This window comes from Xiphophorus hellerii, chromosome 7, assembly GCF_003331165.1.
Source record: "Xiphophorus hellerii strain 12219 chromosome 7, Xiphophorus_hellerii-4.1, whole genome shotgun sequence".
NCBI classification, from domain to species: Eukaryota; Metazoa; Chordata; class Actinopteri; order Cyprinodontiformes; family Poeciliidae; genus Xiphophorus; species Xiphophorus hellerii.
Window position 1 is genome coordinate 18,583,736 of NC_045678.1, and position 17,268 is coordinate 18,601,003.

Consider the following 17,268-nt stretch of genomic DNA (forward strand, 5'->3'; position numbering starts at 1 on the left):
CAGTTTGCGTTTTCTTCGTATTTTTATTTGTTTAAAGCAACATTAAAGTCAAACTACAATCGGTGGGGCAAAATGTTCAGTTTCTGGCCAAATTCCACAAATAACAAAAGCATAATCTTAAGTTAATTAAATTGACAAAATCTTTTTAGTGTTTTTCTGTTGCTTTGCAGCAGCAAGAAATACAGTAAATAAATACATCAACACTTTTACGTCTCATCTTTAGGTGGATTTAATCTGCAGCCTAAGACAAGTCAATTAATTTACAGATTAAATTAACTTTTCAATTGAGCAACCTAAAAATATGTCCCTATTTTGTTTCCAATAGTCTTATAGCTGTTTTATAATCCATTCAAAGTGATCCAGCAGTAAAGGTATGGCATTTGCTTACTTTTTGTAAGCAAAATGTCCACTGCAGCTGGACATTTTGCTTACACTAGTTTAATATTTTTGCTGCACCAGTTCAAATCACTCATGGTAACACTTTTGTGTTAAGTAGTACATTATTCTACCCAGTAGAAGCTTAAATCCCAGTAAACCAAACTGCTGCATTACTATCAAAGTCCTAAGCAAGGCTGTTTTTATGTAGTAAACAGTTGAGTCATAGTTGGAAACAAAAACCCTGACATATTAACTTGTCAATGCATCCTCTGTTTACTAGTTCATTTATAGCTACAAAACAAATGTGTACACTAACTAAAAAGTGCAACCTGAGAAATCAACCAGTTGTGTATAGTAGCTGATTTTCTTTTGGCCCTGTTAGTAACCTACTGAAACAAAACCAAGTGTCCCTAAGAGCTTCACAGGTTAACTTACTTGGCTCATAAATTGTATTTTTTTCTCTGTATTATCAAAGTTGGACTTTGTAAGTTCAGAAATTCAAGATTGTCCATATAGCTGAGTTCATAATACCACAGACCCACAGAGTGCTGTACAGCTTTTTTGTGTTTGAAATTGGAGAGAAACACTGAAGTCAAGTTTGAAGTCAGTCCTAAATCTGAGCTGTATACATCACATGCAACATTATTCATCCTATCCATTTTTTATTGTTATTTTCTCAGCTTAATGAATAAATATACAAGTATTTTTACCACTATTTTCAATTTCGTAGATACTTTCACCTGCTGAGTTAACAGTAGGTGACAGTACAGTAAATGATAATAGTGAAAAGGAATGTGGCGCCCTCTTTGGTTGAGAAGTAGATTACAACTTCTATCCGTATCTTAGATTACTCCTTCATCTGACACCAACTAAATTAGAATCACATATAGATCAGTAGATTGAAATATGGGCGTTGTTTAAAGTGCAATTCATGTTTAAATTGACCTTATAAAAATGCGTAAAACCATATCTAAGAGATTCACAATAAGTCTAAACAAACACCTACAAAAGGACTGTAGCAATGGATGTAAAAAAAAGGGGGGGAAAAAGACAACATCAAAACTGATGGCATGCTAAAACAAGCGAATTAGGCTGAAATAAATCAAAAATAATTATAAGAATCTGAAATGTATCATCAGCAGCTAACTGAAAATGTCAGAGACAATCACAGTAATTGTAGAAACATATTTAAAACCAAGGAAAGAGAATGAAATGCGTCTAAAGAAACTGTCAGACTTGCATTAAACAACATATGAGACACAAATCAATACTCAATTAGAAATTAGAATAAATAAAAATAAATAAATTCACTCTAAAAACACAAAAGACTTCTGTAATATTGCTCTAAAGACTATCAATAAAATATTGGGGGGTTTTTTTTGTTTTGTTTTTCATGTATTTTCCATAACTGTGTTCTATGTTTACACGCGTTTTGTAGAGTTCATCAGCTTCTGGACCGAGTCTGAAAACATTTGAGCGTTCCGCCCAGCGTGAATCCATTTGACTGACATAAATAGTAAAGGATCGCCATCTGGTGTAGATCACTATCCATGTGTAGCTGCATCCAGAGGAGAAAGCTAAATGCTCGGAGGCAGAGCTAGAAAATGTAACATATTCCTGATTAAAACTTTAATTAAGGGAATAAAAAAATTGGCGTACCTCTGGAATGGTCCCCTGACCAACAAACTGAAGACACGGGTTGTTTTAAAAGGATCAGCACACAGTTATCGCCATCTGCTGCCTATGGCTGGGAAGGCCTTTGGATGACAGAGTGAGCACTGCGAGAAGCTAAATGCCACACCTCTTATTGACAGCTGGGAGCGTTTACTCTTACTGAATGCTAATTAACTGAATGTTGAGCGTATTGCGCTTCACTTTTCATCTAGGAATAAATGTATTTGTACATTTTATTACACTGACTGGACATCAGTGCTCAATTTATTTTCAGATCAATCAAATTAGGCAACATAACATGCCTGAACATGAGTTGGACCATACGGAAGACATTTGAAAGTAAGATTCAGCTCAACATGTTTATGAAATCACATACTTTGTGGCTTAATATTTCTTGGTCTGTCTTTTGTACTTCTTTTGCTTTTGTTTTGGTTTTTTATTGTTTTCTAACTCTTGCCCAGGAACTAAAAGAACTCCATATAAAATCTGTAATACGGTCAGCGCTGTCATAACATCACACGCTGAAACTTTGTGGTGGCAGCATCGTTCTGTGGGGTTTTCTCTCTTTAAAAATAACAGTAAAACAAGTAGAAAATGGGTGGCGCTAAAGATAAAAACATATTTAACTTATATCTTTTGTAGAGTTACATTTTTAGTTTCAGTAGAGTTTTATGTCTAGAAATTCCCTCATTTACGGATTTCCCGAACTATTTTTCCTCGTTTGTAGTTTTGCTTCTTTTTTTCTTTCCATTTCTTTGTTTTCATTTTTGCCGAGACAAGTGGAAAACATATTCATTCTAATGTTGTGGTAGTAGTTGGTGAAATTATGGAAGACCAAGCAACAAATACCTGTTTTTAAAAAAAGGTTGTAGAAAAGGCTCCGTATGCGAGAAAAGAAAAGAACAAAGGTGAGAAATGCCTTAAAACTAAGCAGGATCATTTTAATCCATCATTCAGATATCAAGTGTTTGGTTGTTTTCGTAAACGAGCGCTCTTAAGAATTTAGTAAAAACGCAAAATGATGAATTAAAATTTTAAAAAAGAACAATAACTGTTAGATTTGAACCAAAAAAAAAGGCAAACTCTTTTAACCGCAACGGATTAAGCAAGCCTCACACCGACATTTTTTATTATGTTTCAGTCACGATACAACAAATACTGTCATTTTCACAAGAGTATAGTATATAGGGGCTATGAAAAAAATCTGACTGAAATCAATCAGAATTGATAAACAGAAGGCCCTAAATCTACAACATTTAAAACGTCTTGTACCACATGTATCATCAATTTAGCAGTGATCGGCTTTTAAAACCTTTAGAAGCCTACAGCTTTAATAAAATACAGATTTGTTGTTTTTTTTTTTTTTCACTGACAGAGATTATTATTATGCCAGTATATGCTACACAAAACCATGTCATGTACAGATTCCTAAATATCTTTAGTTACTAACAGTCGAGGCTACTCAACAGAAGACATGTCGCTCTTTAAAATACTACTGACTGTTTTAATCTTATGCTTGATTTCTTTTTTGTTTGTTTGTTTTGTACAAACAGTCACTATCACAAATGTCCAGCAGTATATACATTATGAACATAAATACAATGATTCTGACTCAACAGTGTGTAGATAGATAGATAGATAGATAGATAGATAGATAGATAGATAGATAGATAGATAGATAGATAGATAGATAGATAGATAGATAGATAGATAGATAGATAGATAGATAGATAGATAGATAGATAGATAGATAGATAGATAGATAGATAGATAGATAGATAGATAGATAGATAGATAGATAGATAGATAGATAGATAGATAGATAGATAGATAGATAGATAGATAGATAGATAGATAGATTTGTTCTAACTGTGAGGATAAAAACTGTAGTAACCAATGTCCTTTGTACAGTTCTTCTCGCACTCTCTCGGTGCCAGCAGCTCGGATTTTAACGGGGACACTGTCTCTGAGACCGGGGTGGCAGAGGGGGAGATCCGTCTTCTTTTGGCTTGTTCAAAGATCCCAGAATCGCTGGAATCAATCGACTTTATCGACGACGGCGTCTCTATCCAGCTGGACTCTGATGTGATGTCTTTGGGTTTGGTCTCTTCCGAGCCACCGATCGGTGACCTCTCGGTCGCGATGGAGTCTCCCTCCTCCGACAGGTAGTTGGTGCCCGCCCTGCCTCCAAGGGAGTTGGTCGGCCAGCAGGAAAAGACCGAGCTGGATTTACTGTTTACGCCGCAGTACTGCGGTGGCGTGCGTCCTCCCCAGCCAGACGGGTCTGCGTAATAGCCAAGAGGCCGATTGGAGCAGCCCGCTGTCGGGAGGGGGAGAGCCTTTACTCCGGCCGCTGCGTAGGACAGCAAGGTGGCCGCGTTACCGGCGAAATCGGCGGCGTCGTATGCCGAGGCGGCAAAGTCCAGTCGGTTGTTGGCAGGGGTGACAAACCAACGCTGCGGGGGGGTGGCAACAGTGGGCTCCTCGCTTTGCTGCGGGGACAGCAAGCTGTTGCCGAGTGGGACGCTGCGCTCCGTGCCAGGACCAGTCCCCACGCCAGGGTGAAAGCGAGATTTGGCATAAGTGCTGACAAATTGGTCCTGCAGGAAGGAGCTGGGCATGGCGTATCTCGCACCCGGCACGATCTGTGAGCGCGGAGAGTCACCCGGTGATGGAGTTAGGCGGTCAATGTCGCAGCCTGTGTATACACTGAAAAAGATGGAGAGAAAAACAGAAACAATTCAGAGCTGAGCTGTGCGTAATGGTGGCTCCTCAAAAAATTAGAAAATTGTGAAAACGGACATCCCGTGAGTTGGACCAGTTATATTTTAATCTCAGAAGATCTAATTGTCATTTCCAATTGTCATTGAAATTCTCTTTCATAATACAAAAATACATACATTCTGATACACACTGACTACTTGAGAAGAAACAGAAGTTATTCTATAAATAGATGGTTTCAGTTTAAATTCCCGAATTAACGGAACACTCAAAAGAAGAAGCAAAGTTCCTCATAAATTATTACATTTTTGAACATGGCAATTTGTTTCTTGGAATTTTTTTTACAGTCCTATTGGACCTACTTATGCTATTGTTATTCTTGTAAATGTCATAAAAAATATATTTCGGATGATGCAAACCGTGTTTTTAAATTGCAGTTGTCTGGAGAAGAGATGAATAAAGATTTATGAAAGCTTTTTGAAAGCATAGCAGAATAAATATTTTAATTTAAAACGAAAAACAAATTATTAAAACGAATCATCTTACGTGTCATAATTGTCCCGAAATCCTTTGGCAAACGGATTGTGGTCGATTTTCAGTTGCGTAATCTGCAGGAAGAAAAAAAAAACATATTTTATTTCTTCCAATAAAAAAAATGAATAAAATAAAAACAGAAAATTTAAGGATGAAAGCTTAAATATTGTTATTGTAAGACAACAGCACAATAAAACGAAAAACACAACAGGGAAATTACCTAGCTGAAACTAATTATTTACAAATTTCAAGTGAACAAAAATTCACCTTGATTTTTTATTTTTTTTATTTCTCATGTTAATATTAGCATTTTTGCTTGTTTTCTCCGAAAGAATAAAATAAGTAAATAAGATGTGCAACAGCAGAATTTGAATCTCGTCTCAAACAGATAAGCGTCCGTACGTCAGTGTTCTGGTAAGCGGTGACGGCGATGAACTGCGTCTCCGTGAAGGTGAAAGTCTGGACTCTTCCCGGCTGGCTGGTGTCCTCTGTCCCATCTTCGTTCACTTCCACCACATGGAGCCTGGGCTGGTACTTGTGGAGCGACTGGAGGACCACCATCTGGAGGTTTCGATGGAAGAAATTCACTTTCAAAGTTTAGAAAGATGATTCAAGCATCACGCTGCTGTTTTCAAATTCGTTATCATACACTGAGCCAAGGCACCTCTGCGAATAATGACGCAAGCTTACAGGAAAAGTGGATTGAAAATAAAATGAACTGCGGGTGTTACCTGGCCTGTGTTGTTGGAGGCACCTTTGTTGTTGGTGAGCTTTAGCTTTCCAAACGAGATTTCCTGACGCATCCAGTGCGCGCCGGTGTTTGGTGAATCCGGGTGCATGTAAACTCTGTTTCCTTAAAAAATGTGTAAATAAATAAACAGAAAGATATATAAAATAAAGCAATATTATTAAAAAAAAAAAAAAAAAAACAATTGTAAAAAAAAAACGCACAAAAATAGAGGTACAAAATTAAAGACAAAATGTAATATTAAATTTGGTAGATAATGTTATTGGTTATGATTATTTTAATAAAAGATAATAACAATAAGGATGAGGCTACCTATAACGTTTGTGTCCGCTTTCCCACACGGCACCCACTTTCCTCCTTGGAATCGCCAGTGATTCGGATCAGCGAGTATTACATCCACAAATATATTGTAGTGAGCGGTTGGGTCGAGGCCAGAAATGTTGAAGCTTAAAAAGGGAAACATTCGTCTGCAGAGAAAAATAATCTAAAATTAAAATAGAATATTTTAAGATTTTTTTTATGTATCAAAAACCAACTGTTTTGATTTCTTCTTTTTTTTCCTTGTCAATTTTACTAAGTCCAAACAATTTTATTTATTTTCTGTTTTACTATCATTCTTACTATTACTGTTAATGTGGAGGGGCTAAGCGAACTTCTTTTAGAGAATCGACAAAATCCTTTTTTTGTTTTTGTAAAGCATCCCCATGCTCACCAACTTACCGTCCCTGTTTTGTTATGATCATCTCTGTCTGGTGCCTGTGAAACTTCAGCCACAGGGCCCTGTTGCACAGATACACCTGCGCCTTCCCCGGTACTAGTCCCGCCTGCGCCGAAGAGAACTGGTAAAAAGCTCCCCCTTGGTAAGTGTGTCCATACTGTTGCGCGTAAGGGTACCCCGCAGTCGGGTAGCCTTGCGGAGACGTGTTGGTTAAAAGGCTGTTGTACGCTCCGTTAGCTATGACCGGATGATGGGCCATATAGCGGCTGGGACTCCCGATGGAGAAAGCGGGGTGCGCCGGTCCATGCTGGCTCGGGTACGGAAACATGGCAGTGGGAGCAGCGGAGACTGACGGCGGCTGGGCGGACGGAGAAAAGATGCACCTTTCTCCTGCAGATCCATCGAAATTATGACGGATGTCAGAGACTCCGTGGAGATCAGGAGAGAGTTTGCCCCTCTGGACGTCCCCCGACGCGTCCTTGGAGTCGGGGAAATTGTCTGCCTCTGACTGATTCGTCATCTCCCTGGAGTTTTTTTTCAGAGGTGAACTTCTCTCCAGGTTGTCACTTGCAGATATAATAGGATGGTCCTGCAACGAGAGCTCCTCTGATCCATTGGAGCTCGCAAAGCCACTGCCCACATTCATAAATTTCTTTGAGATTTCACTCGTCAGCGAGATGCAATGCTCCACTTGCATAGCTCTATTAGCTCATCCTATATTACAGGCTTTTTGCACACGCCTCTCCTAATCTAACATGACTTGGAGTAAGGAAGGCGGCAAATTAGCCAATTGACACCATCCTGCAATCAGGATGGATTTTCTCTCCATCACTCTGCGCTCTTTCCTAATGAAACAACCGCTGCTATTGGTTAACTCAGGACTGTAATTTAATTAGACAGCTCTTAATTAGGAGCGCTGTGAACAAAGTGATTTGTTTGTAGTGTGACACGGGCCTATGTGATTAAAACATATAAGGACTCCGACTGTTTCTATTCATAAGAAAGACATAAAATATCATAATTATTAAAGCTATTGTCTCTCTCTCTCTCTCTCTCTCTCTCTCTCTCTCTCTCTCTCTCTCTCTCTCGGCTACGCTATTTACCTTTACTTTGCGTTATTTACCTATTTATGCACCATGAGTGCCAAAGTATGTCTGTCGAAGCAAACCGGGATTTATTATTAACATGCCAAAAATGACAGTCCATGACAGGCAGCCTTAAAATGCTTGTGATATGGCGTGAAATCACTGCGTCCCACTGAAGATGTGTTGATGAGTCCCAGCGCTGGTAAATATTTTATACTCACTGAAAGTTAGGAAGCTGGGCACTGATAAGAGGCAAGAGCAGGCAGCAGCCCAGTGGAGGAGCTGAAAAACAAAAAAATATGCTCTCCATTAAGAGTCATTGTGCAACAATTTAGTTAATTTGGCCAGTGCTTTTTTGGAGAGGTAATTGGAAGAATGGTAATTAGAGGCTCGTGTGGGGAAAAACAATTTTTTCATGAAATATATTTCAAATAACAAATTAAATGAAATGTTCCTAAAATTGGTAATTAAAAACTACATAATCTAATCTGACAATCTGCCGAGGAAATAATTAGTTTCCCCTGCAGATTAAATCTAAATGAATCAGATCTGATTGAGAAGACAGAACAAGTTGCAGAGAAAGCAGCTGCAGGTGGACACCTTCCAGTTTTCTTCAATAAGTTGACTCATAATCCTGCGTGGTTTAACTGTAAATTCTAAAATTATTCACTTCAAATCTGGAATCTGACGGTAAAGGAGTTGATTTAGCTGTTCTCTTGCGGTTTTCGATCACTTTTTTTTTTTTTTTTTACAGCGATGTAATTCCAATGCTTTCCCTTCATTAGCAGTGCAAACAAGACCCACCGGAGCCACAAGCGAAACATATGGCTGCTGAGGGCCCCTGGTTGGCTATTTCTTTCCCCAGTGCTTTATTTTCTTAGTGAATTGTTGTTCTACAAAGTAAAGAGTTTTTCAAGTTTCTATAGTTAAAAATCTATAAACCGAGACCATCGAGAGTTGCTTTAACTTGTTTAATTAATGATGTGTTGCTTTTTGAGCCGGCTTTATGTTGTCAGACAGATTCTTTAAAGCGGTTTGTTGCAATGTGTTGGGCAAAAGTCACAGAAGAAGCAGCTGCAGCCAAACACCTTCATTGACAAGTTAACCGATAATGTGGGGAGTAAGTTGGAAGTAAATGGTAAAATGATTCACTTCAAAACTGGACTTAAACAGAAAATGTTTAGTGGAACATTTTTCTTACAGTTTTTGATTACAGAATTTTACAGAGATCTTGTTCAGACTAATTGCTTTTTGATTTAAACATGTACAACATGTGGCGGTTAATGGTCCCTGGCTGGCCTGGATGTGGTGGGTAGAAAACATAAACTGTCCTTTTACAAGGATTAACCAGTGTTGTGTTGTTTTTGTTTGTTTGTTTTCTTCATAAAAGTTTTTCAGCATATTAATTATTTGTATAAGTATAAAGAAAATTTATAATGTTGTTTTGATTTGATTTTGTGTGTTTAACCGACCATTGTATAATTTTGAAATAGATGGTGTGACAAGCTAACTACTGACATACTCAACAACAGGGAGTTTTATCTGAATGCCTCCATGCATCAATTTTTATATGTTTTGTGTATTAATGAATTTCTACAAATGATATTTTATTCACAGGCAGGTTTTTAGAAAGCTCCAACACAACAAATGGTTCAGAAAAATTGTTTTCGATGTGGACAAAGTCAACAAATCGTGAAGCTGATGTGTAACTAAATATCAGTGTAGAAGAAAGTAGTCCAGGTTGGGCACCAACACAAGCTGTCTGCCCCATTCTGTGTGCAACTTCCCTTCACTCTATTTTGATTTGTCCCTTCAGGCCCCGTGGATCCTCTCCCACCTCATTTTGTGTCTGCCCTTCCACACTGTGTGCACCTTCTCCACACTCCATTTGCTTTTGTCCACCTGTGATATTTGCATCCTCTCCTTCCTCCATTGGCATATGTATGCACCTTCTCCCCAGTCCCTTTGCATATGTCCCACTACACTTTGTGCAGAAAGTTTGCACTCTTTACTATTTGCAATTTCTGTTTGTTCTGGTGTGATTGTCTCACAATGTGCATCTTTTCTCCTCTTAATTTGAGTTTGTCCTCCATTGGTGGCTGCACCTTGCCTCTCATTCATTTGCCTCACTTGGCTGTTTGTACCTTCTGTCAACTTTATTTGCATTTTTTTTATTGCCCAATAGTTTGCTCATTCTACCTATTCATTTTACATTTTTTGTCCTCATGCTTTGTGCGACTTCTTTCCATTCTATTTCTGCTTTTCACCTTAGGTTGTGTGAACCTTTTCTCTGTCCCGTTTGAATTAGTTCCCCCGTCTTGTAATTCTCCCCACTCCATTTATTTTTGTCCCCCTAATCACTGTGTGTGCTTACAATATCACTGCACATCCAGGTCTTTTGGATGTTTAATTTGACAGTAAGACACTCCATACTGATCAGAGTTTACTAAAGCTCTTTTACAGGACGTGAAAAGAAATGGTAAGACACAGAGTTTGATTACTTAAGCTAACATTGCTCTTTTACTTGCAAGTAATTAGGGCATGCTGGAGGTATGCGGACCAAAGAATTGGTGGGAAAGTCAATGTAGACAAAATTCATGTGGAGTTATATTCTGAGTATAGTGGATCCCTGGTATTTGCAGGGGCGAGGCACCATAGCCACCCACAAATAGCTCAAATCCACAAATACTTCCTTATTTCCTTTCTTGGGGGTACAGTCAATCAGTGGCAAAGAAATTACACACACCTGGATCGGCTGATTGCAAATGCCATCCATTGCTCCTTGGTATTTTAGCTTCTCAAGCTGCACTTTCTTTTGAATAGTTTAGATATGCCATACATAAAAACATAAATAGTCGGTTTTAGTGCAAATAATCTATAGTTAAGTTCCACAGAAAAGAATCTGCAAATACTGAACAATGGACAGGCAGGTGTCGACAATATAGATTTTAATATTCAATTAATAAAATTAGACATTATTATATTGCTGTCATTTTTAATATGATCATTTTTAAGGATTTGTTCTATTTTTACGTTAACATAAAAATGACTTGTCACTCAAACTGCCAGTCACTTTAACCCATTTTTTGATATAAAATCTAACCCGGTAGCTGGGTCATATCCATAACCTGAACTTGTGTTTAGTCAACCCTCAGACTGGACATGCAAAATAACCCAATTTGGTTTATTTTTACCCCAGAAAGTTTATAGAATGTTTTAGAATGTAGGTAAAAGTTATTCTATAACTTGTCTTATCAGGTTGACCAGCTCTGCAGTATGATTGGCCAATCACTGTGCACAAGATATTCTAAATCATCTGAGGAAAAAGGAACACAAGTAAAGATCTATTTCGCTGTGGTACTGCCCACCATGGTATATCTTTAATGAACAGCCATGAATCTCTAAAGCTAACAAGAGGGGTCATTACAGAAGGGCTACTGGGTCCAGCAATCTATTTCTGAGAAACATGCAAGCACAGGCTTGTCTGTGCCTAAGGAAAAGAGACCACTCTCTGCTTTGCTCATTACAGGATTATGGTTCACTTCCATTGCTGGTCTTTAATAAGCAAAGTGAGCTTGTTTTTTTTCTGTTTTTTTCTCTCTCTCTCTCTGTCTCCCATGAACCAATTGTTGAATCAACCATGCAGCAACTTCGTGCGTCTCCCCAGGTACCGGTGCCCCTATTTATCAGACTAAGTCTTCCCTTTATTACCTCAGCTACAACCAGTGGACATAATCAAAGAGGAGGAGGCTCATTTGTTATGCTTGTGGCCAGCTTTGTCCTTGGGGAGATGTAGAGCAGTGCAGTTTAGGATGGCTGCCTCCTGTCTCTGCAAAGAGCCTTATTTGACCAGCTGAGCATAATGCAGTGACTCACCATGAACAGAATCTATAGCTATTTATATTTTAAAAAATATAAGATCTTAATGCTAATATGTGCATACATGCATATATTTACATGTCTACATGCAGGCCTGTTATGCAGTGCTGTGGAAAACTATTTGTCACCTTACAGATTTTTTCTGCTTTTGCTTTATTTGTCACACCTAACTGTTTCAGATGATCAAAGTAATTTAAATATCAGATAATAAGTAAATACAAAAAAAAAAACAGTGATTAAATAATGATCTGTTGGGGCTAACAACTGCCAAGGAGTTTTTGAGATAACAGACAAAGATGGAGGTGGCACTCTTTTACATCATTATGAGGGGATTTATTTAATTTTATTATTTAATTAAGCCACATTTGATTGGTGTTTAGGCCCATAAACACTATGGCATCTTAATGAATTTTATGTGGTTTGACTAGGGAACTTCAGAACCTGAATTTTAGAGTGTTTTTTTTTAGCTACTTAAAGGTAGCTAAGGTGGGCAGGTAGACAGACTGTATCATGTATTTATATGAGATATTAATGCTTAAAGACCCAATGGCCATTCAGGTATCCAGTCCCCCCACAAGACAGATTACAGCAAAAATGTAAACACTTCACGTATCTATACCCTGTGTCCGCCACACTTTTTTCAGCTGGTACAATTGTTCAATCCGTTGTTAACATGCCGTGAAATATAAACACAAAACTTTGGACAACTTTTTCCAAATAAAAGCTGAGTATTTTGAATAACTCTATTGGATGTGTGGATGTGCTGGAGTGGAGAAACATTTAAAACATTCACACCTTCCAGAAAGTTGGATTTGTGTCTTATCAGTTTGTACAAAACCAAAAGTCCTAGGAATCGTCAAGATAGTTTTTGACAAATGCAACACAGACCTTAGTGTTATATGGGTCAACAATGCTTTTTACCAGGAACTCTAACATGGGAGCCATCATTCTCCAGGCTCTTCCATCACTGTCTCACTGATTTGTTCTGCCTGTAATATTGTTTTTGGCTGAAACAATATTACAGGCAGTAATATTATATATACCTTTTTGAGATAGATATAACACTTGTATATAAATAATATAACGAGGAGGTGCACAATAATAGTTTCACTAAGTGATAGCGCAGATCTGCCAGAAAACATAGTTAATCAAATGATTATTGTCCAATATTAAAATCTGTCAAATGATCTGTCATAGGAGTGACAAATAAACAAACAGAAGAAAACTTTAACAAGCTAAATACTCTTTTACATAACTGAATTGTGATGAGCTCAGAAAAGCAAGATTCTTCTCTAAAATGCATCATTATAAAAAAATACATATTTTCCATCAAACCTTCGCAGATTAACAGTGTTAATTTCATTAAAAAAAACAATGTTAGTTCTTTCATCGTCATATCATCGTTTTTTATTGTTGTGCCAAAGGAATCTGTACGCCACCTGGGTCTAATCCAATCAATGTGAATGACAAGGAGAGAACAAGCCTGAAAGTGAGCACCAGCTTAGGGACTTTACCTAATGCCCAGCACTGTCACTTCAATGATATGATCACAGCACACAAAATGACAACAAAATTATAGCCAGCAAGGATATTGGGACATAGTGTGCTCCTCCAGTCAGGTGAAATTGCTTTTTGTGACTATGAAATGGCGTGTCTCTTGTCGGATGGGTAAACATTTCCTTGTCAGGCCAGTAATAAGGAATGAGGCTCAGTGGGCTGAACTAAGAGGGGAGAGCCAAGGTTATTTGGGATTCATGACAGGTAGTGGCTTATATTACAGTAGCTCTAAAAATTTCATGGGAACGCATTTAAGATGGCTTTTAAGTTATTTATATGCTGTTTGCTAGATGTCACATTGGAATTTCCATCTATAAATCAAAGTCAAGGTTCTTTTTATTATTATTGTTTGCTCTGACTGATAAAAAATAAAATAAAAAAAAACCTGATATCTAACTTATGTCTTTAATTAACAAGCATTACTAATCTGATTCAGTAGGGTGGTGCTTTGTGCTATGCTAACATAACTACATTCCCCTGTGGCTTGCTGCCATCAGTGATCCTCTCTGTCAGAGGGAATCAGGGTGCTTTCTGACAGAGAAGACAGCTGGAGGCCTGCTAAGGGGCGGAGTGGACAGTTGTGGCTTTTAAACCCTTATTAGCCGTCCTCCCTGGACACAGAGACACGCGTCTACGCAGAAGTGCACTCCTACACCTGCTCATTATTGATGTACTTTAAGGGTTGCCCAGTCAGACCAGACTCAAGCGTGATTCTTTACCACAAAGCTCACAGCAAATTAACCTCAGGACAGGTGATCATGATGTTCGCTGGAAATGAGAGTGACAGGTATCATGTGCTAATATCATACCAGAACTACATTGTGGAGGGGGTCAATCTGTACAAAATGGATAGAAGTAGTTTTTCTTTTTTTTTAATTAAGTACAAAAAGGTATAAATTCAAACATTTATATATATCCAGCAGACAAAAGTCAAATATTTACTGTTTTTCAACAAATGATAATATGATTTAGTTTTAGTTTCACAATATTTTACACCAACTCTACAAAAGAAAGTGCATATAGCCTATGTTTATTTTTCATAAAAATTCTATTTACTCAATCATATATTCCAACCCTGTTGTCTGTTCACATTGTGTGATTATGACAGCTGGACAATAAATTTTATCCTTTTGAAATGTGAACTCATTTACGCTGGTGAGTCGACCAAGAATTATAGCTGCAATTCTCAAAAGCTAGAACAATTTGAATTAGGAGGTTGTGAGATGAAATTCATGCATAATTATAAATGTGTGAATGCTGCCTCATCCCAGTTCTGTGACAAAACAGCACTTGTGAAATATTTTCATCCTCCGGGTACCAAAGTCCCTGAGAGTAATGCTTGTAACCGCTTCACACTCACTGATGCGCATTATTTGGCCTAACAAATTGTGGGTAAATAATCTCTGGAAGCACAAAGTCTGAAGATGTCTAATGTTCCTACCATAACTTCTTTTATCACCTGCTCCTGATCCGTTATCAACTGTTTGGTTTGTTGCTGCTCTCGTTAAAATTTAAATAGCCTGTGTGACCCGAGGAGAGCGGTAGGGGTTTGTGACCATTTTGTTACTTCTGCTGCCATGCACCGTCAGTCGTCTGCGAGTGAGGAACATGGCCACTGTCCCCTCGGTAAGCCCACAGCATAAAAAATTCAGACTAACTCCACTTTTTAAGCCATTTCTGATGAAAAGCATGCAGAAATGAAACTGACTTATGCCAAATGAATATCATTGAATCGCTGTGATTGTGAGGACGATGTTTGTGACTTTGAAATTATTTATTGAACATCAGTTCCATTTTAAGAGTGGCCAAGACCAAGTGTGCATTTGGTACTTTAAGGATGCTCTGAGATGTTCTGAACCCAGTCAGCCTCAAGCTAACCATCAGAAGACTGGGCTTTAAGTTTTTTCTTTAATATATAGAAGGACTGCAATAGTTTTGCTGTAAATGATTTATAAAGTATTGATAGTTAAATTATGGGCCAGTAACTGTAATTTTTACATTACGTATTTTTTACGAAGTTAATTGCATTGTTCCTTACTGTATTTCTATTACAGTTGATATGCAATTACAGAAACTCAGACAAATACTATATTTTTTAATTTTGTTTATAAATACATGCCTGGCTTATGATGATGTCATAGGAGGACTCAAAAGTACTTCTGTTACTTATGATTTTGGGAAAGAAATAATCTGAGCTATATTAATCAGACAGAAAAGAAGAAGCATAATTATTTATCTGGATATAATCTTGTGAAATCTAACTGTCATCACATATTACAAATAAAACGGGATAAAAAATGTTGAATTTAAAAAATATATATATTTAGTGGAAAAAATTGTTTCCCCTCCCACTTCTTGCACCTCCAACATGGTGGTTAATATTCCACAATATATTTGTAAATTTTAAATTTACATCCATTCACTTAAAGAATACCCCACTTGCTGCAAACATGGAGGGATAAGAAGTGTTGGTTGGTTGGTTGGTTGGTTGGATGGATGGATGGATGGATGGATGGATGGATGGATGGATGGATGGATGGATGGATGGATGGATGGATGGATGGATGGATGGATGGATGGATGGATGGATGGATGGATTATGCACATTATCGTAGAGCCAATCAGATTTTGAATTCTTTCTTAATGGATTTACAAACTGACTATAAAATGTATAGCAACATATTGCAAAGCACAGAAAAATGTGTATTTTGAAAGATTAAAATATTTCACAAAATTCAACGAAGTAGCTAAATTAAACTAATTTTCCAAATTCCTGTGCATCTCCTTTATCTGAAATGTTTTCTTTTTTAAAAAGCTAACATAGTTATGAAACCTAATAGTGTTTTTTGTTTGTTTTGTTTTGGTTTTTTTCTCCTTTTTTGTTGCTTATGAAAATTCATTTAAAATAACCAATCTCAACAATAGCAGAGAAAATTACAGGTTCATAAATATGTAACTTGAAATAGTCCATGGAAACACAACCAGTGTTAAATATAAAAAGCAAATCAGTATTAAAAACATGTTAATTATAGCAACGTTAAACCAGTGGAAGTTGTTTAATCTTTTGTTTCTCATGCTGCCAAAATTTCCTAGGTAATTCATTTGTACATTTATAGTACAGCTTTACCACAGCAAGCCTATAATATTTCCCATCCTTACAAAAAGTATTTATATTTACAGAAGAGTGGCATATTTCACAGCCAGCTTACTATATAATTCTGTTGGAAGTTTTTACAGTAATTCATTAGAATATACAAGAAGGAAATCAATGCTAATTAGTCAGTCACAGCTGTGTCTGGCAGTTTATGTTTGATTGGTGAGCTTGATGATGAATATTTAGTCCAAAAACAGCAAGACAGAAAACAGTTATCTGATTCAGTACCTAAGTATCTTAATTATAAATCTGTAACAAACAGGCCATTGACCTGCAATCGAAACAGTCCTTAAAATAAACAGCATAACTACACAGATCACTTGATGGAAACCAGAGAAAATCTCAGTCTGAAGAAAAAAATATATTTGGGGGAGAATAGGAGCAAACAGGCGACAGTCGTGTTACAAGAATAATCTTCATTAAAATCACAGGCAACAACACCAGGCCAACACGCAGCTCATTGGGAATGCAGTGTGAAAAGAGAGGCCCACAGATTATCACTCTGCGTAACTCATGTTTAATTTATCCAGGAGCAATATTGTCAAGAGCCCTTCCATTCCAAAAAGAACTCGGATGCTGAGAAAAGCCGGTATTGGACTGAGGGGAAGCCCAAAAATAACACAAGTAAAATGTCGCAAAATGCAGTAAGCTCAGCACAGTCGAGAGCGAGCATTACAGGCATCTTGTCTATGTTTAGAACAGCTTCACAGCCATGTAATATAGCTGCTTTAGGATTATTAATATTTCAAAAGATGGCTTCTAAATGCGATAAAGGGTTCACACAACAACCAAACATAATCCACGGCAGTTAACCTTTGCT

The 17,268-nt window shown here is 37.4% G+C and overlaps 1 protein-coding gene across 1 annotated transcript; it reads right to left on the reverse strand.

The window, feature by feature from the left end:
* Positions 1–3,813: 3,813 nt before the first annotated feature.
* On the reverse strand, positions 3,814–7,495 carry tbr1b (T-box brain transcription factor 1b). The gene is made up of 6 exons (XM_032566660.1): positions 6,776–7,495; positions 6,368–6,522; positions 6,039–6,160; positions 5,710–5,868; positions 5,320–5,381; positions 3,814–4,761 (listed from the first exon to the last, which is right to left on the reverse strand). The coding sequence occupies exons 1-6, from the start codon at positions 7,468–7,470 to the stop codon at positions 3,918–3,920; spliced, it is 2,037 nt and encodes a 678-aa protein (XP_032422551.1). The 5' UTR covers positions 7,471–7,495; the 3' UTR covers positions 3,814–3,917.
* Between the last annotated feature and the right edge of the window lie 9,773 nt (positions 7,496–17,268).

Excerpts from the sequence above, each read along its gene's own strand:
- tbr1b (XM_032566660.1), bottom strand. The coding sequence starts at position 7,470 with ATGCAAGTGGAGCATTGCATCTCGCTGACGAGTGAAATCTCAAAGAAA. Across the intron at positions 5,869-6,038 it reads CCTCCAACAACACAGGCCAG|ATGGTGGTCCTCCAGTCGCT; the intron begins GTAACACCCGCA and ends CGAAACCTCCAG. Across the intron at positions 4,762-5,319 it reads TTTCGGGACAATTATGACAC|TGTATACACAGGCTGCGACA; the intron begins GTAAGATGATTC and ends CATCTTTTTCAG.